This window comes from Passer montanus, unplaced genomic scaffold (assembly GCF_014805655.1).
Source record: "Passer montanus isolate IOZ18808 unplaced genomic scaffold, ASM1480565v1 scaffold123, whole genome shotgun sequence".
NCBI lineage: Eukaryota > Metazoa > Chordata > Aves > Passeriformes > Passeridae > Passer > Passer montanus.
In genome coordinates this window covers 1,175,450-1,202,015 of record NW_024359056.1, presented here as the reverse complement: position 1 = coordinate 1,202,015, position 26,566 = coordinate 1,175,450, and the positions used below count along the sequence as shown (strand labels likewise).

The 26,566-nt window shown below is 58.4% G+C and overlaps 1 protein-coding gene across 6 annotated transcripts in view; it reads right to left on the bottom strand.

Annotated features, from left to right (window-relative positions):
* PEBP4 (phosphatidylethanolamine binding protein 4) overlaps positions 1-26,566 on the bottom strand; it is an 85,196-nt gene that overhangs the window by 4,206 nt on the left and 54,424 nt on the right. For all 6 annotated transcript variants that reach the window (XM_039698391.1, XM_039698393.1, XM_039698397.1 and 3 more), the window contains 2 exons: positions 2,580-2,625; positions 1,619-1,735 (listed from right to left, as the gene is read on the bottom strand). In XM_039698391.1, the coding sequence (XP_039554325.1) occupies positions 1,619-1,735; positions 2,580-2,625 (163 nt within the window). The remainder of the gene's footprint in view (positions 1-1,618; positions 1,736-2,579; positions 2,626-26,566) is intronic.

The window sequence follows — 26,566 nt, the reverse complement described above, 5'->3', positions numbered from 1 at the left end:
CGCCGGGAGAACCTGCACGGCTGCTGCTGCAGGAGAGCAGCAAGGCACAGCCCGGGCTGGCTTCTCACCCGTGATCCTTCGGGATTGGGGTCACCCCTCCTCGTTCCCACCTTCTGCCAGAGGTGTCTGCTCCTGCTCCCCGTGCACCACGGGCTGGATGCACCAGAGGATCCATCGGCGTTCATCCCACTGCCTTGGGGATGGATTTATTTAAAACCCTTGAGACACCAAAATCTCATCCTTTGGCTGCTTTTAGGGCTCATTCCCTGGGACTAAAGCTCATGGGCTGTCGGTGTCTGAACCCAGCAGCATCCCCTGGCCAGGCCAAGGATGTGATGCAGCAGTGAAATGGTTAAAAATAACCTTCAACCGACTCCTTAAACGCGAGCCCCTGCCAGAGCCCCGCAGCTGCCTGACAAACGATGCTGAGGCATCGGATCCTGCGGAAAAAATATCCAAAATATCAGCTGGGTCTTTCCCAGGAAGTGCGGGAAGGGCTGGGAAACACAGCTGGGATGGGGACAGCTGGGGAATGCCCGGCCACCCCCGCCTTGGGGACAGCGGGGTGCTGGGCCACCTTCCCCGGGGGTGACACCTGGGGGCTGGAGCCGCACATCCTGCAGATAAGAAGAGGATTTATCTGGAAAAAGCTCCTTGGTGGGTGTCTCTGCGTCCCTTCCCAGCTCCGGGATGCTGCGGTGGGAATGTGGGGACAGCACGGAGCCCCCTCCTCCCGGCAGGAGCGAGGGGCTGGCAGCGGGGTGACATCAGCGGTGCCATTAAGAAGCGGAGCTAATGAGCCAGAAAGCAAAGCCCAGGGCAGGCAGAGCCCGCAGGGAGGCTCGTGGCAGCCTCATCCCGCTCCGGCCAGGGGATGAGCGCCGCGGCTCGGTGCCGGGAGGGGGGCAGGGGCTGTCCGAGAGCCCCCCGGAGGCAGCCCCCGCTCCGGGCCGGGCGCTGTGGGCTCCCGGGCGCGGGGTGAGTCAGGCACAGCCCGAGCACGGCCCAGACACACCGACCTGACCTGCCCGTCGAGCCCGGCTCATGCGGGCCCAGCTGGGAAAGTTTTGAAATTTCCCTTGTGGAGGCCACGTGAGGCACGGAGCCCCGAGCAGGGCAGGGCAGGGCAGGGAGGAGCCGCGCTTGGCACCGGGCAGGACGGATCCCTGCCCGTGCCAGGCTCCTGCAGCCTGCCCGTGCCCCGGCAGGAGCGCTTCCCTCGGCATTCCGGGGGTCTCGGCCGCTCCATCCCTTCCGTGAAAGATTTTGGGAGGAGCTGGGAGTTGGCGGGCGTTGTGTCAGCCCGGTTTGAGCAATCCCTTGCTAAACCTTCTCCGCGGCTGATCCTTATCCGAGGTGCCGCTGATGCAACTCCCGCTCGGGCTGGGGGGATGTGCCAGCGAGGGCTGCGTTGCACAGCCCACATCTCTCCCTGCTTCCGATCCCGCTAGCCAGGCCGCTACCAGGCGTTTTCCAAGGGCTCCTGCTGCCTGGCAAGGATTTAACACCCCACCCACGCCCCCTGGAAGGATCCCTTTGCACCCAGCGGGCACCCCCGGCCTGCCGGCATCCCGGAAAAGCCCCTCGGGGCGGGGATGGAGGGCAGGCGGGTCCTTACCCAGCGATTCCTGCTCCTCGGAGCTCAGGGAGATGGTCTGGTGCTGCGGCTGCCGGTACAGGCGGAACTGGTAGCGGTGGTAGCCGCTGTAGCGCGAGGGCTTGGGCCGCCCGTAGTCTGGGAGGAAAAGAGAGGGCTGAGCGTCCCTCTGAGCCGAAACTCCACCAGAACCAGACATTCACCACCCTCCTCCCGGCTGGGATCAGCTCCCTGCACTGGGACCCCTCACCACGGCTGGACCCCCCTGACCGCCCCTCCCTGCAGCCCCTTCCATGGCTGCACCCTCCCTGCTGGCTGCAGCCTGCCCTGGGCAGGGGGGACAAACCTGAGACCCCCAGCCCCTCACAGGGCACGGCCAGCACCCCTTGGACTGCCCCAGGGGGTTGATGCTGTGTTCTGGTCTGGGAGGGAGCAGGGCACAGCTGCCCAGATGTGGGGCCTGCAGCTGGCTCAGGGCAAAGGGACACCCAAGGGATGCACAGCAGAGCCACCCCTCGGCCTCCACCAGGGACGGGAGGAGTGACACCAAGGGACAAGAGGCTGCAGCTCTGCCAGGGCTCAGTCACCTGCAGCCCCTCTCCCCTGGGCTGTGACCTCCCCGAGCCACGTCTGGCCCATTTGGAGCTGAAGCTCTTTGTTCCTGCAACATCACAGGAGTTGTTGGGATTCTCCCGCTTTTATCTTGTCTTCTTCTTTCGGGTTTTATCCCTCCCCCCTCTTTTAGCACTGCTTTGGAGCCTCTCCAACCACTGGGGAGTTTTTAAACCACTTTTGCCTCTAGAAAAAATGAGAGAAAAAGTGGCTCCTACTTCAGACAGTGCCCAGATGTGCCCCAGGGAGCTCCTTGTGTCCCCCCTCGTGTCCCTCCCTGGTGTCCTGGTGTGCCCACCCCAGCCAGCACTGCCACCCCCTCGTCCCAGCTGGCTGAGACCCCCTCCCCTCCTCTGGGGTCTGCACTCACCTGTCAGGACCTTCCCTTTGATCTTCCCAACCCTCAGATCCGAACCCTGAAAGGACAAAAAGAGGGAGCTCAGGTGAAAATGGCATCTTCAGGAGAAGCACAGGGGGATGGACCCCCCCTGCCCCCACAGCCGTGCCCACTTCTCCCCAGGGATGCATTCTCCAACGTTTTGTGTGTTTGCCTTGTAAAGATCATTCTCGTCTTGTAAGGAGAATTTTCTCCAGGTGGGTGGAAGGAGCGTGCCAGGGTTTTTCTTTGTCTCTTTGGGATTTAGGGGCTCGATCCACAGTGCCCTGGCACAGGTGGCACTGCTGTCACCTGCACAGAGACCATCCATGGTCTGGAGATCCAGGCCAGGGATCCAGGCTGTTGTACCCTGAGAAAACCACAATAATCCTGTTAAAAGCCTCGGTGCTGCTTGGCACAGCGGCATTTGGGAGAGCTGGCCCATTCCAGGTGGGATCGTGGTGATTTCCAGAAGCATTCCCATGGCACAGCTTTGGCTTTGCTCTCAACAGAAACTCCTGCTGCAGAGCGTGTCCCACTGGAGGCCTGGCTCTCCATCCCTGGATGCTTCCCAGGAGCAGGGAGCCTTTCCTGGGACACCGAGCATCCTGTGGGGACCGCATGGGTGACAAAGGGACAATGCCAGGAGCTGCATCCACATCCTGGCCCCGCTCATCCCACCTCACCCCTGACCTGCTGTGCTATTCCCGGCCATTCCCAACCTCCCAGCACTCGTAAATCCTCTCCTACAGCACCCGTTATTCCAGTCCTGCCCACACACGCTCCTCTGCCAGGCCTCCTCCGTCCTAACCTGCCCTGGCAGTTATTATCCCAAAAAAAAAAAGAAAGATGCCTCAGATAACTCCCAGCAAAAGTGCACGTGGGGAGCGGGGTTCGGTGCCTCGGCGATCAAAGCTTCCCTCTCCCTCCAGAGGAAACTCTGCACTGAGTCACGGCCGGTGACAGCGTCCTGCTGCTGCCCAAAGGTCACTGGGGAGCCCAGAGCTCCTCAGACCCTTGGGCACCGGCGCCCCGAGTCTGGCTGGCCACCTCGGCAGCTGCAGCCGGAATGCCCCGGTGACAGGGAGGTGACAAGTGACGATCCGGGCAGGTCGGGGTGCTGGGATGGCAGCGGGAGCGGAGGGCGCAGCGCGGGATGGGAGGGGAGGAGCAGCGGGGGGACGGAGGGGGCGCACGGAGCCTGCCCAGATGTGCACACCGGCTCCGTGCAGATGTGCACACCGGCTCCGTGCAGATGTGCACACCGGCTCCGTGCAGATGTGCACACCGGCGCCATCCAGAAGTGCCCCTCCAGCCCACCCGCACGGGCTCGCCCCTCCTCCGCCCAGATGTGCACACGTGCCCGAGCCCTCCAGCTGTGCCTGCTCCCCCAGATGTGCCGCTGCCGCCGGCGCATCCCGAGCTCATCCCGAGCTCCTCCCGAGCTCATCCCGAGCTCATCCCCAGCTCCTCCCGGGCTCGCATGCGGCCGGGCCGGGCCGGCTGCCAGCCCCAGCCCTTCAAAGGCACGGACTGCGGGTTCCTCTCCGCTCCTGGCAGGAACGCTCCCGTGCGGGGACCGCGCTGCTATTCCTGGCTTTGCCAGGGGCTTATCGGGCCGGGCCGGGCCTCCTCCCGCTCCCCTGGCCGCTGGTGCGGGCTGCCAGCTCGCCCCGAGCTGCTGCGGGCTCCTCGCTACCCCCGGGCATGGGAGAGTCAAAGGATAAAACTCCTTTTTAAGAGCAAGAACAGGAAGAGGGCGGGAGGGAGAAAGTCGGGATGAGCACTCCAAACCCTGCCTGCCTTTTTTTTTTTTTCTTTACTAGTAAACAGCTATCCTGGGAGCAAGGAGAGAGCTCTGGGCACGGCTGCCGGGATACGGGAGGGATTGGAGAGGTGGGGTGTGACACCCTGTGACATTTTCTCCTGGTTCTTTGCTCAGGGGATGGTTTGTCGGAGGAATAACACCCCCTCCAGCTCCTTTCCCCTTTGCTGACACGCCGGTGAGGGCGAGGGGAGCATCACACTCCGGCAGCTCCCAAAGATCCCTGCCACGAGCCGAGCTAATGGACACTGATGAGCTGCCGCGTTTATTAATGCCCTTTTATGAGAGCATTAATAGTTCCTAATGACACCATTTGAGCTTCCCAGCCTTTTATCTCCTCTTTCTCTCTTTCCCCTGCCGAGGACACGGTGTAGGAGGTGGAATTAGATATTCCCACCCTCCGGTCTGTGGCGGGTGGTGTCGAGAGCTGGCGGGGCACGGGATGCTCGTGCAGAGACCTGGGAAGCCTGAAAAATCCGTGCCACACACTTCCAGTGCCAGGAGCTGCTCTCCGCGATCTTTTCCTCGGCCAGAGGAGTGGGGAATTGTATCCCTGTCATTTCTGGTGGCCTGGACACCGAGCGAGGCTCCCTGGGAGCTCACGGCCAGCCCTCGCTGCTGCCTGCACGTCGCAGCCGAGGAAGGGGGGAATAAATAAATAAACACAGATAAATTAAAGGCAGTGAGTCACCTTGTGTTTTCCTCTTGATCTTTTTGTTTTCTTTTCACCCCCTTCCCTTTCTTCCCCCTCTGCAGAACGTGTCTGATCCCATCGGGGAGGAGGGGAAAGGGATGGGTGGCGAGCTCTCGCCAGCGATTCGCCCGGGCGAGGACGGAGGGTTTATGGAAAGTGGGTGTGGGAATCGGCACAATCGCTGGCAGGGGACCAGGACAAACAGATGACGGATGGGACCCGGGGAAGTGCAGCCGAGCAGGGCTGGGCTGCTCCTGCCTCGCCGGGAGCGCGTCCCAGCCCGGCCCCGGGAGCTCGGGACACCGGGGGGGCTCGGCCAGGTGCGGGGGCTGCATCCCCTGGGAAGCGGCCGGGGGGCCGGCCCGGCGTTAACCAACAATTATCCGAGGGGAAAGCTGATCCCAGGCACCCGGGGCTCCTCCCGCGCTGCTCCTCAGCAGCAGGAGTTGGACGGGGCCGAGCGGCTTCAAAGCCGGCCCAGCGGGAGCCCAGATTTGTTCTCCTCATTCCTGTGATCTTTGGAATGAGGTCAGGATGGAGGAATTGGCTCAGCGAGCGCAGGGGAGCATCCCGGGAAAGGTAGAGCCACTGCGATGGCAACCCAGCTTCCCTGCGAGGCTGGATCGGGGAATAAAAGGATGAGATGCTAATTGCAGGTGGATCTGGATCTGTTCCACGTGTCCTTGCAGAGGAAGGTGAAATTTTGGGGTTTCCTCCTCACACCAAAGCCAGCAGCAATGGGGAGGACCACTCCTCCCCCAGCTCCCAGAAGCAGGCTCGTCCTGCTTTCCAACAAAAAGCATGTGAGCAAAGAGCCGATCCAAGAGAAACTCTCCCTCCAACCATCCCCGCGCTCGGGGGGGCCGGAGGGAGCAGGGCAGGGCCCGGCCAGCCCCCAGCACTCCAGACTCCGGCGTTTCCCGGCTCAGCCGCCTGTTGGAGCGGCAGCTCGCTTCCAGCGGGATCCTGGTGCTGCAGCTGGGGCTCGGGATGCTCCCAAGGCGCTCGGCTCGCCCACGCCCCGACCCGCTCGCTCTCAGCCCAGCCTTGCTTCTCGAGCCGGGTTGGGAGCCTGAAGGAGCCTGTCAGCCCCGAGCCCGCGAGTCCCTCTGTGATGAGAGGTGTCACATCCCATCATGCCAGCCCTGCTGTGCCGCTGGATTGGCGTGGAGAGAAACCGGGAGAAAGAGGAAAAAATACGGAGAAACGCAGAAATGGTTCTCATGGAAGAAGCAGGGTGGGAGAGGCGCCTTCCAGCCAGGATGGGAAAGGTTTCATTGGGAATGGCCTCTCCTGGCTGCTCTGTTACTCCAAAGTGGTTTTACAGCATTCCCAGGGCAGGGACGAGACCCCAGAGAGGTTGGGTCCCATCCCACCCCGGATCCAGAGAAACTTCCCCTTCCTGCTGGAGCCAGCCCAGCTCTCCCAGCCCCAAACCCTCTCCTCAGCCTGCTGTGGTGCTTCCCCGCAGCCCCAGTTCCTGCTCCGGGGGTGACTCAGGGCCCTGGCTTTGTGCTCCCAGCCGGTTTCGCTCTCCGGGCACAGCTGAGATGTGGCCAGGCCGTGCCAGGCCTGAGGCAGGAATGATTCCCAGAATTTCCCTGCACCCCACGTCTCCTTCCAAACTTCCCGCCTGCATCCTCACTGCCCAGACACTTTGGTTGGTAAGGAGCAGGAGTCAATCCTCTCTCCAGGGCCTCCTGCTCCTCTCACAGGCCCCAGGGATGTCCAGTGCAGCCCTGTGGTCCCCAGGGAGGGTGGGACACATGGAACCAGCCCATCTCCAGCTGCCAGCCTCCTTACCCAGAGCCCATTATGTTAATTGATTGCATTTTATATTAATGGAATTTCACCATTCCAAGCGATATTTGACTTGTTCCCTGTCAGTCTGCACCTGAAAAATTGATAAACCACCTTGATCTGAGCCACAGCCAGGCAGAAAAAGAGTGGAGAAAGCACTTTCCCTTCTACAGGGAACTTTCCAGGGCAGATCCAGAACACAGGAAAGCTGAACCTGGATGGATTTGTCTGTTTGAGGACCGGTACAGCCACAAGCACCGACACTGGGTGATTTTAACCCCAAAATCGTGCCAGGACACCCTGTCCCAGCAGGCACTGACCAGCACTCATCCCTCATCCCAAAAAATTCTCTGAGGCTCATCACAACTCCTGGGAAACTTTGCTGAGGGTCCCCAAGGAGCAGGAGGGTCCCGTTGTCACCCTTGGGAGGCTCAGGCTGGAGCAGGCCCGGGGATGTCACCTCTCCAACACGGATCTGAAGAGCCTCTCCCACTTTTCCAGGGTCTGAACTCCAAGGATTTACCCCTACAGCCTTTAGGATCCTCAGGCAGCTCTTGGCACGGCCTGGACGTTTTTCTAGCTCACAATAAATGGGGAAGGCGACCATAAAAATATATTAAAAAATAAATATCGGGCACGGTTGTAATTTAAATGCAGCTTTGTCTGATCCACCCAAACGCCGCAGGGGAGGACGTGCCACGGGTTATTAACTGAGCAAAATAAACATAAATCACCTCCGTGCCTGGCTTTTGCAAGGTTTTCTTAATCTAGAAACAAAACCCTGCACTCCATAACCCGAACCATCCCTGGCAGGGACCTTCCCGGGCTCCTGCCTCCCTGCTGGCAGCCCCAGGACGGCATTCCCAGTGCCAGCAGAGCTCTGTGCAGGGAGGGGGGCTCTGCTGGGTGCATTTCCAGCCTGGCACGCATCCCTGCCCGGCCGAGGTGCAGCTGGCACGGCCTCTGTGCCCACCTGCACCTCCCTGCAGGATGTAGGTGAGGGGTCCGAGCCAGGGGGTGGAGGCTGTGATGACACCGGGAGGCTTTTGAAACCCCAGACAAAACATTTATGTTGGAAAAGGAGAGGGATTTTGTTGGTTTTTGGTTTTTGTGGGTTTTTTTTTTTACAAAACACCTGCAGGATTGTGGAGGCAGCTGGGGGTGGGAATGGGATGCAGGATGCTGGGCGCCCTTGCCAAAAGTGCAGCAGGGCTGCTGTGGGAGGGCACGGGAGATGGGGCTTTGCCAGGACACTCCTGGCATGGGCTGGGACGCTGGATTTGGGAGCTGGGGCCGGCGGCTTTGCCAAGAAACTCCATGGAGGAGTTTCCCTGCTGCCCCTTCCTCTGCACCCCTGCAGGGAAGCACCAGGGCTTGGCTGGAGTGAGCAAACTGAGTGAGATGGAGGCTGAATAAAATCAAAGTTGAACGAAATGAAGGTTGAACAAACGATGGCTGAATAAAACGACGGCGGAATAAAACCAAAGTCGAATAAAATGATGGCTGAACAAACGATGGTGGAATAAAATGGAAGTTGAATAAAATGATGGCTGAACAAACGAGGTTGTGGAGAGGGCTGTGCCCTCCCTGCTCCGGGGATCGGGGGTGGCTGCACCCCAAGCCCCTCGTGGCCTCCTGCTCGGTCCCACCCCGCCGCAAGGCCGGCTGATAAATGAGGGATGCGATCGCTAAGAACAACAGGGATGTTGATAGCAACCCCAGGGGTGTGTTAGGAAGCTGCGTGGATGCCGGGCTCGGCGCTGGCTGCCTCTAACAGCCCCACGGTGTCGCAATTCCGGGCGAGCTCCCTCCCGGCGGAGCTGGCTGCGGGATGAATCACCCTGACCCAGTGGCCCGGGGCTGGCCCGGCCGGGGGAGGGCTGGCTCAGGATTTGTCCCGCTCCGGATCCGGCCAGGACCCCCCTGGAGCATCCTCCTCCTCCTCGGGAGGGAGGCTGCTCTGCTGGGGTGGGAAGTGCTGCTGGAGCTGCAGGAGGAGGAGGAGGAGGGGGTGAGGATGGCTCAGGCACGAGGAGGGCACTTTGTGCCCCTCGCTGTGGCGGTGGCACCGCTCAGATGCCGCTTGTGACACCCAGGGGAGACCACGCCTGCGTTTGGTGCCCTGGGCTTTGTCACCAGCCCAGTCCTTCCCAGCCAGGAGCTCCACCAGGACCTGCCTTCCTCCACCCCACGGGTCTGGGCTCCCTCGGTGCTCCCCCGTCACCCCCAGCTCTGATGGGACATCCCAAAATGCCACAAGAGCTCCCGGGAAAGGTGAACTGCAGGAGGTGTCCACAAAGCCCCTGAGATTCCAGCAGGAGCAACGAGCTCGACCTGGCCAGAACAAAGGGCTGGGGAGGACTGGGAAGGTCTTTTCCATCCCACTCCTTCAGAGTGGAAAACTTGCTGGCCCTGCCTGCGTGTAGCTTTAAGATGAGTTTGCTTTTCCAGCAGCAGATTTCCGGAGGATTCTTGGAGAAACACCAAATTTTGCCTAATTCAGTCATTTAAAGGCCCGTAGCCTGAATTCTGTGCGGATGAGAGCGGAGCCTGCACTGGAACCTTCCCCTGGGATGCATCCCCGGGGAGCTCTGCTGCTCTGCCACCTCTGGGGACCGGGATAATTTCCTGTGGTGCTTCCCACATTCCCAGTGCTGCCACCAGCCAGGCTGTGGTCACCAGCAAGAACCACGGCCCTGGGGCACGAGGGCCTCACCTCTGAGCCACACATCCCTCTGCCAGGCTGGAATCCTGCAATGGTTTGGTGGGAAGGGATTGAAACCCACCCAGTGCCAGCCCTGCCACGGCAGGGGCACCTCCCACTGTCCCAGGGGCTCCAGCCTGGCCTTGGGCACTGCCAGGGATCCAGGGGCAGCCACAGCTCCTCTGGGAATTCCATCCCAGCCCCTCCCACCCTCACAGCCAGGAATTCCTTCCCAATCTCCCATCCATCCGTGCCCTCGGGCAGTGGGAGCCATCCCCTGGGTCCTGTCCCTCCATCCTTGTCCCCAGTCCCTCTCAGCTCCCCTGGAGCCCCTTCAGGCCCTGCAAGGGCTCTGAGCTCTCCCTGGATCCTTCCCTTCTCCAGGGGAGCATTCCCAGCCCTGGAGCAGCTCTGTGTTCTCCTCTGGGCTCGTCCCAGCAGCTCCAGGTCCTAGTGATGTTGGGGACCCCGAGCTGCAGGTGGGGTGTCCCCAGGGCGGGGCAGAATCCCCTCCCTGCACTTTCTGGCCGTGCCGTGGTGATTTCGGGGCTCGCACCCAGCCGTGACCCGCGGCAGCTCCCGGTGGGATTCGGGGTGGGACGCTGAGCCCATCCCTCCCCGGACCCCACACGGACCCCAAACCCCACCCCACAGCCGGCCGGGCTCCGGGGGTGCTCTCACACCCCGCAAACCCCTCCCCTGCAGATTCCTCCAGCCTGGGGTGTCTGATCCCCGTCCCAGGCACCTTCCCGGGGCGGGGGCGGATCAAAGGCCGCGCGTGCCGGTCCTGCTCCCGCTCTGGGCCAATTTCGCTATTTCGGCTTCGCTAATCTGATGGGAGCGGGAGCTGGGGCTTGGGGGGGGGCTCATTTACTCCTCTGACAGGTTTTTGGGGTGTTTTTGTGTTGGGGTTTTTTTAAAATTGTTATTATTTTTTGGTTTTCCTTTCTTTCCGCTGGCCAAAAAATTAAAATTTCTCCCTTTCGCCCCCGATGACGACAGCCCCGGCCGGGAGGGGACGGCGCTGCCCGGGCCCCGCCAGCGCATCCGGGCGGGCTCGGCCTCGCCGCTCCCCCCAGAACCCCCCCACGCCGCTTCCTGACGGCTGCAGTTGGCAGCACTCGGAGGGAGAGTCCAGAGCTGCCCTTGGGACGGGAGAGACTCCAGCCGGAAACTCTGGAGCAGCACAAGCTCTCACTTTTCCCTCCTGCTCGGGGAGGGGGTGCCCGGCAAGGACGGCATGCTCAGGAGCGCTCTGCACGCGTTTGGATGATGAGGAGGAGCCAAATGCACCTTTTTTAAATGGAGTTTTTTCCCTGCTGAGCATCCCCAGCCCGCAGGTTTTTGGCAGAGCTGCTGGCACCCCCCCCAAAACCCCAAAAACGCGGCGGCGGCAGCGGGAGGAGGACGAGGGGTTAACGGCGGCGCTGCTGCTGCTGCTCGCCTGCCAAAAGCCGCTCCGGCGGTGCCACGGACTTCCCGTTCTTCCATAAAAGTCCACCGGATCCGGGCTCCCGTGGGATGCGCAAGGAGGGGGCTGAGCCGCCCTACCTGGGGCGCGTGCAAGCGCCGGGGGCTGTTTGTGCAGCGCCTCCCAAAAAATAAACCCAAAAAAAAACCCACCTCGGGAGCCGGGCGGCAGCGCTGGCCCCGCTCCCTGCCCTGGCTCGGGAAAAAAACTCTTTTTTTTTTTTTTTTTTTTTTTAACCGTATTTTGGGGGCGGCGAAGCGGCCCCGTTCCAGCCGGGCTGGGAAGGGATGCGGGGAAAAGCCGGGAAGGGGTGGCCGGGCTGGGCTGGGGCAGCTCGCGCTGCTCCTCACGGAGTTCCAGCATCGCCCCGGGAGCCCTGCTCCCCTCCAGGAGACCCCGAGCTCCTTCCCCACCGGGCTGGAGAGACCCTGGAGAGGCTGGTGGGAAGCAGGGAGAGCAGAAACACCATGGGTGTCCCCCCATGGAGCCTCCTTGTGCTCCATCCTCTTCCCAAACCAAGCTTGGACCTCCCAGCACCCCAAAATAGCCCCCCCAGCTCCAGCTGGAGAGACCCTGGAGAGGCTGGTGGGAAGCAGGGAGAGCAGAAACACCACGGGTGTCCCCCCATGGAGCCTCCTTGTGCTCCATCCTCTTCCCAAACCAAGCTTGGACCTCCCAGCACCCCAAAATATTCCCCCCCCAGCTCCAGTCCCGATTATTTTGGGACACCGGAGGGAGGTGGTGCGAATATAAAGAGCACGAGGCCTTTTCCCAGCCCTGATCCCAAACCGAGGGGTCTCCCAGAGAAGCCGTGGCTGCCCCAGCCTGGGAAGTGTCCAAGGCCAGCTCGGATGGGGTTTGGGACACCCTGGTCTGCAGGAACGGAAGGAGATGAGTTCTCAGGTCCCTTCCAACCCAAACCACTCCACGATCTGAAACTGCATTTTCCCAGGAATTTGGATGGAACAGAAAGGTAAAAAGAAACAAAACCAGGAGCTGCTCTTCCCCGCAGGGATGCTCAAACTGCCCCACACTGCTCTGAGCTCAAACCCCACAGGTTTAGGATTTACAGCCCAACCTCTCCCGGGGCTGTGCCCGGGGACACCGCAGCGGGTCCCCGTGTTCGGGTGGGTGTCCCCAAGGCAGGACGAGGGGGGGTCCTCCCCTGACCCCCCCTCCCTGGCGGGCAGCTCGCCCGAGCCCCGGCTCAGTTACAGCAGCAGACGAGATGTCATCACACCGAGAGCCCGGGGCTTGCATCACAAGTGTCTTGCAACGAAGAAATCCAAATTTTTTACAGGAGCAGCACACACGCTCTCCCTCTCTCTCTCTCTCACACACACACAGCCTCGGTAATTAACTTAATAGGTTTCTTACAGAATGCCCCGTGAGTGATGCTCAACATATTCAAGTGTTGACAAGACGGCGCTGAACCCGACGCCTACACAGCGGGCAAACGAGGCTCGGAGCGCAGACACACCTTCATTGTCTGAAACTTGTAGTAAAACTCCGAACCCGCCCTTGTGAAATGGGGAGCTGAGCAGATGGGGCTGAGTAACCCTTCAGCTGCCAGGACCTGGCGCAGGACCTGGCAGGGCCCAGGTGAGGCGGCGGCGGGTGGCGCCCAGGACCCCCAAAATTCATTTATAAGTGGGTTGGGTGAGGTGGAGATCACAACAGATGATTCCAGATATATTTGGGATATGTAATTAAGAGTTTTTAGCACACTGGGATCATCGTCCTTGATCCTTGTGGGTCCCTTCAGCTCAGGCTATTCCACATTTCTGTGGTTTGCTGGGCACTTAAATAAATCAGCAACTCCTCACTCCTCTGTAAAAATATTCACCCTTCAGAAATCAGCTGTACATCCAAGGGCATGAACACGGCGCTGTGCTCTGGGTTTGTTCCAGATCAATATTTGGGCCACTGATATTAAAAAAAGGCTGCTGGACAGTCCCTCCCTGTGTGTCACCTGCCCAGTTCCAAGAGGAATCATTCCCTTCCCTCCTGCCTCAGGAATTGTGTCCTAAAAGATGCAATTTTAGCTCATCTGTGCTGGGTGGGCTCAGATCCCCACCCAAGGAAAACCAGCACCAAACACCCTCCTAAAGAGCCAACAGCACCCACGGTCACCCCAAAAAAAGGAGGAAAAAAAGTCACTGGAGAAAGGATTAATGGGAAAACCAGTTTGGATGGGGCTGTGTTGCAAGAGGCAGCAGAGATCCATCTCCTGCTGATTTGGGATGGGATCTTGAGTCAGGAAAATTGCCTAAGAAAGGGTGGTCGTCCGTACAGGTTTCTCCAGGTTGGGAAACGTCCTGCCAGCGGCTGGGACCCGCGTGGAGCAATCCCAGCCCCAGCCCGGCTGTCATCACGGGGCTGACGAGCTCCCAAACCCGTTGGGCTCCTCGGCGTCCCCTCCACCTGCACCCAGCACCCGGCGCGGATCCGCGTGGGTCAGGGGCAAACCTGCCAGCAGCTGCTGGGGACACCAAAACAGCGCTGGGATCACTGCCAGTGCCACAGCCGTGCCCTTCAGAAGGGCTGGAACCCCAAATCCGTGGCTGTTCCCCGTCCTGCCGCAGGCTGTGACCTCAGGGCAGGCACCGGCCGCTGCAGGGATGCAGGATCTGTCATTGTTCCCAGTCTTAGGGGCTGCAAAAGGATTTCGGAGGTTTTGATCAACAGAGCAAAAACCCTAGAGCCTTGGGCATATTTTTGGGGGATTTTTCCAGCACCAGAATCTTAGGAATATTTTTGCGGGATTGTCCAAAATATTTGGGACACCGGAGGGTGGTGGTGCAAATATAAAGACCAAGAGGTCTTGGGCATATTTTAGGGGTTTTTTTTCCAGCACCAGATCCTTGGGCACAGAAATTTTTGAGGCATTTTTCCAGCACCAGCACCTTGGGCACAGCAATTTTTGTGGGATTTTTCCAGAACCTTGGGCACAGCAATTTTTGGGGCATTTTTCCAGCACCAGAACCTTGGACACAGCGATTTTATGGGATTTTTTCAGAACCTTGGGCATAACAATTTTGGGGAATTTTTCTAGCACCAGAACTTTGGGCACAGCTGGGGAATCTTTCCAGCACCAGAACCTTGGGCATATTTTGGGGGGATTTTTCCAGCACCAGAACCTTGGGCACAGCAATTTTTGGGGGATGTTTTCCAGCACCAGAACCTTGGGCACAGCAATTTTTGGGGGAGTTCTCCACACCCAAAGGTGGATGCTGCAGACAAGACCTGGGCTGCAGACAGGCAGAAGAATCCACAGGGCTACGGTGCACGGGAATTAAGGATTTAGCTGGGAGTTAGCTCGGTATTGTCAGGGAATTAAAGGTTTACCTGCGCGTTGCAGACGGAGGCTTAAAGATTTTACAAACACACGAGATTTACAGCTCTCCTGAATTTCGACACCCTCGGGTTTACCCCGCCAGGGAGGATTTCGACCAGGTCTGGATGGTTTCCCTGATGGGAACGGCGGTGGGAATTGGGGCTGAGGTTTAACCCAAGGCCACGTGGCACCTGAAATCAGCCCAAAATCCTGAACCTGTCGGGGCTCTTGCAGAGATGGAGCCAAGCGGGATCAAACCCTAAAGCTGCACGAGGTAAAGCCTTCACCTCAGCATTCACTGCAGAAATAATCTTTGCATTAAAATCTCTTTTCTCTCCTCAAAAATCTCAGTGGCATTCCAGATTTTTGGGAGTTGGAGCATCCCTTCCACCAACACCTCCAGCAGCGATGGCCGGACCTTAAACCACACAACCAAGGTGAGGCTGCGGGGCAGCAAATCCCGCACATCCAACAACCCCACAAGCATTCCCAAGGATAAATCCTGACGGGATGCGAGGCAACACACATCCCAAACACATCCCAACCACCCCACAAACGCAGGGCTGCCAGCCTGGCCTGCTATCATCGGCCCATCGGGAGTTGCAGCCGCTTGCATGCAGAGGTGCAGCAGCTGTGCAATTGCCAGCCCGGGGCGAGCGGCTCACCCACACGCTGGGAACGGGAGCTGCAGGCCGGGCCCCGATGGAAGGAGGATAAAGCTGCCCTTACGTAAGGCCCGGGGTTGCGTGGAGGATCCGTGGCGGGAGCAGACTTGCTCTGGGCTCAGCCCGGACCGTGCCGGCAGCTCCGGGACGGATCCGGGCTGGAATATCCTGGGACGTGCAGCACGGGAGAAAACCTCGCCCTCCTGCACCCCTCACGCTGGGGGTTCTCTCCCTATCCCAGCCCCTTCCCAAAAAATAGGTTGTTGTTCACGAGGGTGATTATTAACAATAACTCGGCTCCGTGGTGCTCCAGTTTTCCCGAGCTCCCTGGCAGCGTTCCGCCGGGCCCGGTGATTTAGTGCAACTTAATTATTCCTGGTGTTTCATCACCTCTTGTTTTTGATGTCTGTGTCTCTGTCAGGGCCTCACCTTCGTGACTAAGAGAGCCAGGGAAACAAACTGCTGGAAAAGGGAGTGAAAGGGGGAAAAACCCTGAGCTGGAGGGTGCCTGGAGACCAGGAGGGCTCGGGAAGGTGTCCCAGGGGATGCTCCGTGCATTCCCGCTGCAAGGTGGGATGTGCACGGGGATGGAGCCCCTCATGGGGTGTGGGGGCTCCCACCCAAACCCACCCCAGGTTTCAAGGCTTGGCTGTCATTCCCAGGGGCAGGAATCCCCAGGACATTCTGTGTCTGCCCCTTCCCAGAGGGACAGGATGGCGCTGGGCACTCAAACCCCTCAGCGAGGAGCTCGCGGCTCCCTGGGCGCTGGGAAGTGTTGGATTTGCTGGATTTGGCTCCCAAAAACCTGGGGGAAATGGAATTTGGCTCCCAAAAACCACAGGAATGGAATTCCTCAGGCTCCAGACCTTCCATCCCAACCACGAGCAGAGCCAGGAGCAGCTCCTTGAATCCACCTTGTGCCCTCGAGGGGACACCGGGAACACGCGGGGGGACACGGGAAGGGCTCAGGGATGCACATGGGGAAGGAGCTGCTCCAGGGAAGGAGGAATTGCAGCTTCAGGGCTGGAAGGGGGAGCATGGGGCTGGATGGGGATCAGCGACACATGGCAGGGCGAGCGCTGCCCCAAATCTGCTGGGTTCTCCTGAGAAATGAAACCCAGGAGCAGCTGGGTGAGGTGACCACCCCTATCCAACATTTCACACAGTGGAAAGTGGGAAGAGTCCCTTGGGATGGCTAAAGAGCCGTTTTGGGCTGCGAAAAGGGGATGTAGGGCTGGGATGCAGGGCTGGGATTGGGATATAACATTGGGATGCAGGGTTGGGATTGGGATGTAGCATTGGGATGCAGGGCTGGGATGCAATATTGGGATGCAGGGCTGGGATGCAGGGCTGGGATTGGGATGTAGCATTGGGATGCAGGGCTGGGATTGGGATGCAGGGTTGGGATGCAGATCTGGGATTGGGATGCAGCATTGGGATGCAGGGCTGGGATGCAGGGTTGGGATTGGGATGCAGCATTGGGATGCAGGGCTGGGATTGGGATGCAGCATTGGGATGCAGGGCTGGGATTGGGATGCAGCATTGGGATGCAGGGCTGGGATGCAATATTGGGATGCAGGGCTGGGATTTAGCACTGGAATGTGGGATTGGGATGCAGCATTGGGATGCAGGGCTGGGATTGGGATGCAGGGCTGGGATTGGGATGCAGGGCTGGGATTGGGATGCAGCATTGGGATGCAGGGCTGGGATGCAATATTGGGATGCAGGGCTGGGATTTAGCACTGGAATGCAGGATGGAGGTGAAATATTGGGATGCAGGGCTGGGATTGGGATGTAGCATTGGGGTGCAATACTGGGATGAGGGGCCAAGATTCAGGGTTAGGATATAGCACAAGGACACAGGCTGGGATTGGGATGGGATTCAGGATTGGGATGCAGGGCTGGGGTGTTGTACTGGGGCACAGGTCCGGGAGGCAGGGCTGTGATATGGTACTGGGATATGATCGGGGATACAGCACAGGGACATGGAACTGGGAACTGGCACTGGGATGGGGAACTGGGATTTGGAACTTGGACTTGGCACTGCATGTGGCACTGGGATACAGCACTGGGATGTGGACCTGGGATGTGGACCTGGGATGTGGCACTGGGATACAGCACTGGGATGTGGCACTGGGGTGTGGCACTGGGATGTGGCACTGGGATACAGCACTGGGATGTGGCACTGGGATGTGGACCTGGGACATAGAACTGGGATGTGGCACTGGATGTGGCACTGGGATGTGGCACTGGGGTGTGGCACTGGGATTTGACACTGGATGTGGCACTGGGATGTGGCACTGGGATTTGGCACTGGGATTTGACACTGGATGTGGCACTGGGATGTGGCACTGGGATTTGACACTGGATGTGACACTGGATGTGGCACTGGATGTGGCACTGGGATGTGGCACTGGGATTTCACACTGGATGTGGCACTGGGGTGTGGCACTGGAATGTTGCCTGGGATGTTCCCACTTTGGGGCACAGCAGGGCAGCCCAGCAGGTGCCCAACCAGAGCAGAGGATGCTCCTGGATCCGTTTGGGATCTGCCAGCACCTCTGTGGCAGTGCCAGCCTGGCTCAGCATCCCAAGGATTTCACCCAACCCTGGGAACACCCAGGCTCCGCTCCCGGCCGTGCCAAACTCCGCCAAGCCGGGGGAGAAAGCCAGGAATTTTCACAAAAAGGAGGAGAGAGAGAGGATGAAAAAGGAAAAAAAAAAAATCCCACAGCATTCCCAGTATTTCCCTGTGTGTCTGTGGCCTGGCGCAGCCCTTCTGCTCACTGCTCTGTTTATCCATGACAGACAACTAATTAACATCGGAGCCTCTTGAAAGGTCTTTTCAGAGGTAATGTTCTGACAGAGGATGTCAGTGAGGAGCAGTGATTTGTCTAAGCAGTGATCACATTGTTTCAGACTGAATGAGGTGAATATTAAACTGCTTTAAATGCACTCTTCATAAAGCACTAATTACATACTCCCGGGGGAGTACGGGCAAGGAATACTAAACAGCCGAAAAGTCAACAGAGTGCTTTTTATAGTATGTTGCTGGGTTCTGTGTTTTTCTGTCTTTCTTTCTCTCTCTCTCTCTCTTACAGTAAAATCACAGCACGCTGAAGAATACACATTTATAGCACAATGCTTCACATCTAATTATATGGCAATCATTAGTTTTAACCTGGGTGTATTATATTTTCTTTGATATATCGTGCCCCCCGGCATCTCTTTGCATAGAACACTTCCAAAAGCGTTTTCTCCCCTCCCTGGAAAAAAATGTGCTTTTTTTTTTCTCCTTTCCAGCATTAACATTTGCTTATAATTTTTTTTTCTTCCCCCTAAACAATTTTTTTTTTTTAAATTGGCAGGAATAAAAAGGGGTAAAAAGAGGGGAGGAGGAGAAATCCGTTTAATCCAAATAAGAACCTGTTCCCTCCCTCCTGGAATCATGCACTTTATTATTACCAAGGTAACTCCACTGGGGTTCTAAAGGGGAAAGGAAACACAGAATGGGCCATTAATGAATTCCTGCAGATCCTGCTGCACTCCTGGTCTGGCTCGGCCAGAATTCCTGATGGGGGGAACAACTACTCCATGAATTATTGATTTTTTTAATAGCACAACTTGGGCGGAGGGGGGAGATTGAAGTAACCACAAATAAATCCTCCCCGCACTGAAAACCTCGCGATCTTCTCATCCAAGAAATGGAAAAATAAAAGAGCAGCGTGTGACAGGCCCGGGTGTCCTCGAGGAACCTGCTGTTCCTCCTGGGAAACCACGGGAAAGCTGGGAGAGGTGGTGGGGACACAGATGAGGGGCACGAGGGCTGTTTGCCCATAAATATTCCCCTAAATGCTCAGGGTCTGGCTCAAAAGCGCGAGGTGTGGTTGAAATTTGTGAGAAATGGCTCAAACACGCAGGATCTGCCCCAAATAGGAACTTTCCTGCCTCCCAGCACATTCCAGGGGGTCTGAAGGAAGAGGGAGATGGACTTTTCATCCAGGATTTTGGTGCCAGGACAAGGAATAGTGGATTCGAATGGAAAGAGGGGAAATTTAGCTCCGATATATGGAAGGAATTCCTCCCTGGGATGATGGGAGGCCCTGGATGGAATTCCCAGAGGAGCTGTGGCTGCCCCATCCCTGGAAGTTCCCAAGGCCAGGCTGGAGCACCCTGGGATGGTGGGAGATGTCCCTGCCCATGGCATTTAAGGTCCTTTCCAACCCAAACTATTCTGGGACTGAAGGATTCTAAATGCACAGGGGGCCTGGCCCAAAAACACAGAGCAGGAGTCGCTAACAGGAGCTGTGGCTCAAATCAATTGAGCTGGATTCGCCTGCAGAGGTCACAGCTCAAAAGGAGAGGCCACAGAATTGCGGAATCATGGAATTGTTCCGCTTGGAAAAACCCTCCAAGATCACCCAGTCCGAGCTGTGCCCGATCCCTGCCTTGTCACTGAGTGCCACCGAGTCCCGGAGTTGCTGGGACCCTCCAGGGATGGGCACCCCAACCCTCCCTGGGCAGTTCCAAGGCTGAGAACCCTTTCCATGGGGAAATTCCTGCTGAAGTCCAACCTGGCACGGCCTGAGGCCGTTCCCTCTGCTCCTGTCCCTGGGATAAGATCCCAAATCCCCTCGGCTGTCCCCTCCTGGCAGGAGCTGTGCAGAGCCACAAGGTCCCCCCTGAGCTCCTTTTCTCCAGGCTGAGCCCCTTCCCAGCCCCCTCAGCCCCTCCTGGTGCTCCAGCCCCATCCCAGCTCTGTTCCCTTCCCTGGATTCACTCCAGCCCCAGGACCGTCCCTCGGCCACCCCAGGGTGCAGCTCCTGCTGCCACGGCCGCTTTGTCACCTCTGTGCCACTCCAAGGCCACCCCCCTGCCCTGCTGAGCCACCAGACGAGGCCGTGGCTGCTCTGCCCGTGCCCACCCACCCGTTCCCAGGGTCAATCCCTCTCCACGTGGCACCGGGTGCCCACGGATCGGGGCAGGAGCGTCGGCTGGGCCCTTCCTTGGAGGTGCAAACTTCCTCGGAAAGGAACAGTCATGCAGCCTTTAGAGTTTTAGTTTTGTTTTTTTTTTCCCCTTTCCTTTAAAGAACATGAAAGAATCTGATAATTACTTCTATCTACCACCCAACTGTACTAATTACCAACCTATTTCTTCACAGTATGACAGACACAGGCTCTCCAAAACACATAGAGATAAATTAGCACTAATTGGTTTTCCTCTGGCTGTTTGAATTAGTATTTAAAGCTCCAATTACAAAGCAGAATAATTACTATTAATGTCCTGTCGCAGTACAAAAGGCAGATATCTCGAGCGAGTCCAGGTGTATTATTACACCGATTACAGAATATTTAACCTGGCTCGTTAAGACAAAGACACGGGAAACTTTAAAAAGAGGGGGGAAAATAAAAGGGAAAAGAAAAACCACAGATGGTGGCAGGTCCCTGCAGGGGATGGATGGGGGGGTCTTTGAAACCTGGGATGAGAGAGGTACGAGAAGGAGAGAGGGAGGAAGAGCAGAAAAGGGAAGGAGGGGGATGAGAAAAGAGCAGTTCTTTGGGAAAGCAAAGGAAATTTTGGGGGGGTGACAGGGATGCAAGTGCTGCTCTCCCAGGCTAAGTCCAGAGCACGAAAGGCAGAGCGTGGTGCTGGTGTCCCAGGGAGTATGACCCAATGCCTTCCTCCTCCTCCTCCTCCCCCTCCTCCAGGAGGTTCCACATCCCTCGGGAGAGGAGCAAACCCAGCCCCTGCCCAGGGACGCTCCGGGGTCAGAACTGCCCCACGGGAGGGAGGTGGGAAGGGGCAGGGGCAGGACAGGCAGGACCATTCCAGCCGCTCCTCCATCCTGGTGATCCCAAGGACTGGGATGGATCAGGATGGGACACCCCTGTCCCCAGCAGCTCCTCCATCCTGGTGATCCCAAGGATTGGGATGGATCAGGATGGAACATCCCTGTCCCCAGCAGCTCCTCCATCCCGGTGATCCCAAGGATTGGGATGGATCAGGATGCAACATCCCTGTCCCCAGCAGCTCCTCCATCCTGGTGATCCCAAGGATTGGGATGGATCAGGATGGAACATCCCTGTCCCCAGCAGCTCCTCCATCCCGGTGATCCCAAGGATTGGGATGGATCAGGATGGAACACCCCTGTCCCCAGCACTCCTCCATCCCGGTGATCCCAAGGGTCAGGATGGAACACCCCTGTCCCAGGGCTCCTCCATCCCGGTGATCCCAAGGATTGGGATGGATCAGGATGGAACATCCCTGTCCCCAGCAGCTCCTCCATCCCGGTGATCCCAAGGATTGGGATGGATCAGGATGGAACATCCCTGTCCCCAGCAGCTCCTCCATCCCGGTGATCCCAAGGGTCAGGATGGAACACCCCTGTCCCCAGCGCTCCTCCATCCTGGTGATCCCAAGGGTCAGGATGGAACATCCCTGTCCCTGCACTGCCATCATCCCACCCCAAATCCTGCAGGCCTGGGCTGTGCATCCAGCTGGGAGCACACAGCCCCATCCCTGGCCTTCCCAGAGATGAGGGGAGGGGTCTGGCTGTGCCGTGCCACCACAGGGACAGTGCCACCATGGGGACAGTGCCACCACGGGGACAGTGCCACCACGGGGACAGTGCCACCATGGGGACAGTGCCACCACGGGGACAGTGCCACCACGGGGACAGTGCCACACTCTGCCTGGCACTGGGTGGTCCCTGGTGCAAGGGTCAACACAGGGTGGCTCCTTCCTCCTCCTCCCACTTCATCCATGCCTGGAAAATGTGAATTGGGGGATTCCTCTGGGCTGGGTTACCCGCACCTGCAGCCCCAAGGGAGAGCCCAGAACCTGCCCCAAAATGGATCACATCCCACAGCGGCCAGGACAGCGTGGGGACAGGAAGGAAAGCCATTCTGGGGAGTGACAGCTGTGGTTTTAGCACCCCCGGGGCTGGCAAACGGGGGCAGCCACCATCCTCTCCGTGCTCCCCGGGGCCGGGATGTGCTCCCAGCGTTCCATCGCTCCGGGCTGGCAGGGGTGGCACGGATGGACAGCCTGGCAGTGCCCTCTGGTGCTGCCCGTCCCCTGCCACCTGCCTGGCCCTGCCCTGGGCTCCCCACTTCCCCGGGGGGCTCCTTGGGGCACCCCCGTGGGGCTCTCTGTTCAGGGCAGTGCCCGGCATGGGCCGAGCTGCCGGAATCCTCTCCTGGCAGGACCTGCCGGGCCGGGGGCTGCCCGGGCATCCCCATCCCAAACAGGCCCTGCCGGGAGCGGGGGGCAGCTCCTTGGGGCTGCCGGGGGGTGCTGTGGGTGTGTGGAAGGGAGGGGAGGACGGGGAGGGATTTCTTTTTGCGAGCGAAGGTGGGTGGCGTGCGGGGATGCCAGCTGGCGATGGGCTCTATTTCTACTGACAAGGCTTTACCCTGTAGGTGTGAGGAATTCCAATTAAATATTCAGCCTATTTGTCTGTGTGTGGGAGAGGGTTTGCTGTGCAGGAGGAAAGCCTCACATTCAGCTCCGGAGCTAACCATTAAGAGAGAAATTAGCTCAGTTCATCAAGGGAAGCCAGCGGAGGGTTTTCCCTCGCTCTCCTACCTTGTTCCATCCCTCTCGTTGAGGAACAGCGGGGAACGAGCCCATCGCGGTCGGCAGGGGAGAGCTGAGCCTGCACCGAGAGCCAGCAGCGCTTCCCAGGCCGGGAAAAGTCATTTTCCCCCCGTTCCTGGGGGATGTGATCCCGGCTCAGCCCACCCCAGAGGCTGCCGAGGCAGATCGATGCTGCGGGCGAGGGGTCGGAGGCGTTCGGATTTAATTGCTCTCGCATTTCCCGGCCACCTCCTTTGCGAGCCGTTTACAAGACACTAATTAATCACTGCGAAGCGAAAGCTCTCGCTTCCAGATGATCTTTTTAAGGTGGGAATGCCCCGCGAGAGTCGATGCCTTATCGATGAGGGGCCCTTTAGCTGGATCGATGGGGCTGCACCGATCGTCCCTCGCCGCCCCCGCGGGTTTGGGGTCGGGCTCAAAGGAACTGAGAGGCTCCGGAGGGTGGAAAATCCCTCAGGAATACACCCAGAGCATCAGCTGGGGGAGAGATTGGGGTGAGAAATGGCATTTTGGTACCAGGATGCTCCTTGAGCAGCACTGGGGCAAGGGCAGGATCCTGCACTGGGGGAGTCTGGGGGAGAACTTCCAAAAAAAAAAAAAAAAATTAAAAAAAGAAGCCACCATGGAGCTGATTTCACCGTTTTCTGGAGCTTGACGTGTTTTTGCCCTTTTGAAATAACTTTCCATCTCAGAATACCCAAATTTTAAATAGAACCTAAAGTGACGAGAATAAAAAAAAAGAAGAAGATGACTTTTTCATGAAACCACAAACGATATCCTGTTTTCCTGCTCTGTTTTGAGGAAAAGAAGTTGTTCCTGACGGGAACGAAGGCGTAATTTCCTTCTCCTGAGGGAAGGTAAATGTCCAGGCTCCTCCAGGTGAGGGGCACTGGGGGGACTCAGGTCCTGGGACCCCACTCTGCACATTTTAAATAAAAAAAACCACCTGGAAGTTGAAGCCAAACATATTTTGGAGGAAGATGAAGGTGATGGGCTGCTATGAGAGGGGGGACACGGGACATTTAGGGGGTCCCAGTGCTGCTCTGACCACACCGTGGTGCTGGGCCCTAGTGGGAGGAGGAGCTGGTTTTAAAGGGCTTAAAATCCTCCCTGGGAATTTCAGACAGGGAAATGAATCTTTTGGTCCAACTCCAGCCCTGCTGCCCCCAGACCCGGGCTGTGGGGAGACTGTCCTGCCATCCCTGGGACAGACATCCCACCCCGGGACAGACATCCCCCCCAGGACACGGTCACCAGGGACTTTCCTGGTGCACCTGAGAGTTCCACAGCTCATTGGGAAGGGAAAGCCTTGCCTGGATCCCGTGGGATGCTCCCAGCTGTGCTGAGCTTCCCAACCTCCTCCCCCTGGCAGGATGCAGGGATCCCTGCCCCCTTCCCAGACTGCAGAGTGAAGGAAGGAGTTTTCCTACCCCTTCCCAAACACAGGATGCAGGGATGAGCTTCCCTACCCCCTTCCCATGTGAAGGAAGGAGTTTTCCTACCCATTCCCAAACACAGGATGCAGGGATGAGCTTCCCTACCCCCTTCCCATGTGAAGGAAGGAGTTTTCCTACTCCTTCCCAAGCATGGCATGCTGGGATCAGCTTTCCTGCCCTTTTCCTCGTGCAGGGAAGGCAGAGAGGAGCTTTCCTACCCTTCTCCATCCACAGGATTCAGGGATGAGCTTCCCTGACCCATTCCCACACTGCAGAAAGAAGGAATGAGTTTTCTTACCCCTTCCCACACACAAGATTCAGGGATCAGATTTCTTACCCTCTTCCCATCCCCAGGACTCCGGGATGACCTTCCCTACTCCTTCCATACCCAGGATTCAGGGATGAACTTCCCTGCCCTACACAGGATTCCGGGATGACCTTCCCTACCCCTGCCCTACACAGGATTCAGGGATGAGCTTCCCTGCCCTACACAGGATTCCGGGATGACCTTCCCTACCCCTGCCCTACACAGGATTCAGGGATGAGCTTCCCTGCCCTACACAGGATTCAGGGATGAACTTCCCTGCCACACACAGGATTCTGGGATGACCTTCCCTACTCCTTCCATACCCAGGATTCAGGGATGAGCTTCCCTGCCACACACAGGATTCAGGGATAAGTTTTCCTGCCCCTTTCCATCCCCAGGATGGAAATTCCTGGGGATGGAAAGGGGTAGGAAAACTTATAGGTTTTCATCCTTAGAGGTATTCATCCTTATAGGTAGGGATGAACTTCCCTACCCCTGCCCTACACAGGATGCAGGGATGATTTTCCCCGCCCCTGCCATTCCCAGGATCCAGGGACAAGTTTCCCTTCCGTGACACACTCAGAATTCAGGGATAAGTTTCCCTGCCCTTTTCCATACTCAGAATTCAGGGATAAGTTTCCCTGCCCTTTTCCATACTCAGAATTCAGGGATAAGTTTCCCTGCCCTTTTCCATACTCAGAATTCAGGGGTAAGTTTCCCTTCCCTGCCACACTCAGAATTCAGGGATAAGTCTCCCTGCCCCTGCCATACCCAGGATTGATTATTTTCTCTGTCTTACACAGGATTCAGGAATAAGTTTCCCAGCCCCTTTCCATTCCCAGGATCCAGGGATGAGTTTCCCTGCCCTAGACAGGATTCAGGAATAAGTTTCCCTGCCCCTTTCCATTCCCAGGATCCAGGGATGAGTTTCCCTGCCCTGCCATACCAGGATTCAGAAGCCTTATAGAGTTTCTCATCAATCCCAAATCCCGACACTTTTATGGGGCACAAAACACCTTTGTGGGGCCGAGCATCCCATCAAGGAGCAGAACCCCTCAGGGACGAGCCCCGCACCCTCCCCATCGCGCGGGACCGCCCTGGCAGCACCGTGCCGCCGGGCCCACCACACAGTTCCTTTCCTCTCCTCCCAAAATCCAAACCCGGGGACTCCATAGCAACCCGCAGCTCCGGGGTCTGACTCCAGCACTTCGCTCGGCGCTGTCACTTCGTTTCAGGCTACCCCCGGGTAGGTGTGAGGAACTCCAATTAAGCATTCCGCTGGCTCCCTGTGTGGGGGGACAGGCTCTGCTGTGGAGGAGGGAAGCCTCGGCGGTGACTAATCGCTCAGACACCGGGTGTCTGTGGCACCCGGGGAGGGCAGCCAGAGGGTTTTCCTTCACCGTGCAGCTGCCTCTGCATTCCCTTTTCGGGAGCGATCGCGGCTCCCGCCGGGCTCGGGGGCTCCCGGGCGGAAGCTGGAAAGATCCCAAGCATCTTTCCGGCGATGCCGCCGCCGCCGCTGCGGATCTGTGCTGCCGCAGCCTTTGCTGCTCTGCCTTGCACAGCCCCGGGGGAGCTCCTTCCCAGGGAAAAGCACATTCCTGGGCTTTGGAGGCGCCCCGCGCATCCCCTGCCGTGCAGGGGCCGTTGGTGTTTTTGGTGCCCTTTGGGTGAGCATCCCCAAATTTGGGTGAGCATCCTTAAATTTGGGTGCTGAGCCCCAAAATGAGCTCCTTGCCCGGGGAGCGGAGCAGAGGATCCCACCCTCGGTCACCGCTCCAGTCCTGAGTGAGACGCGACAAATCGGCCACCGCGAGGTCACCACCGCGAGCCCCCGCAAACATCGCCTCCCACACCCCCCCATCCCCATGGAAAATCCCAGCTGGACGAGGGGCCCCAAGCACCCCAAAACCGCCCCCCTGCCCGGACACCTCCCCGGGGGACAGCGGGTGACACCGAGCGGTGGGACACGCGTGGCGCTCCCAGCCTGGCGACACCGCCCCGCTCCAGGGGACACCGAGGCCCTTCCCCAACCTTCGGCAGCCGCTGCCGGAGCCAGGCCCGGCCCGGCCGGCGGCTTCGCCCCCGCTCCCCGGGGAGGCGAGAAGGGGGCCGGGGCCGCCCCCCGCCACCGCCGTGG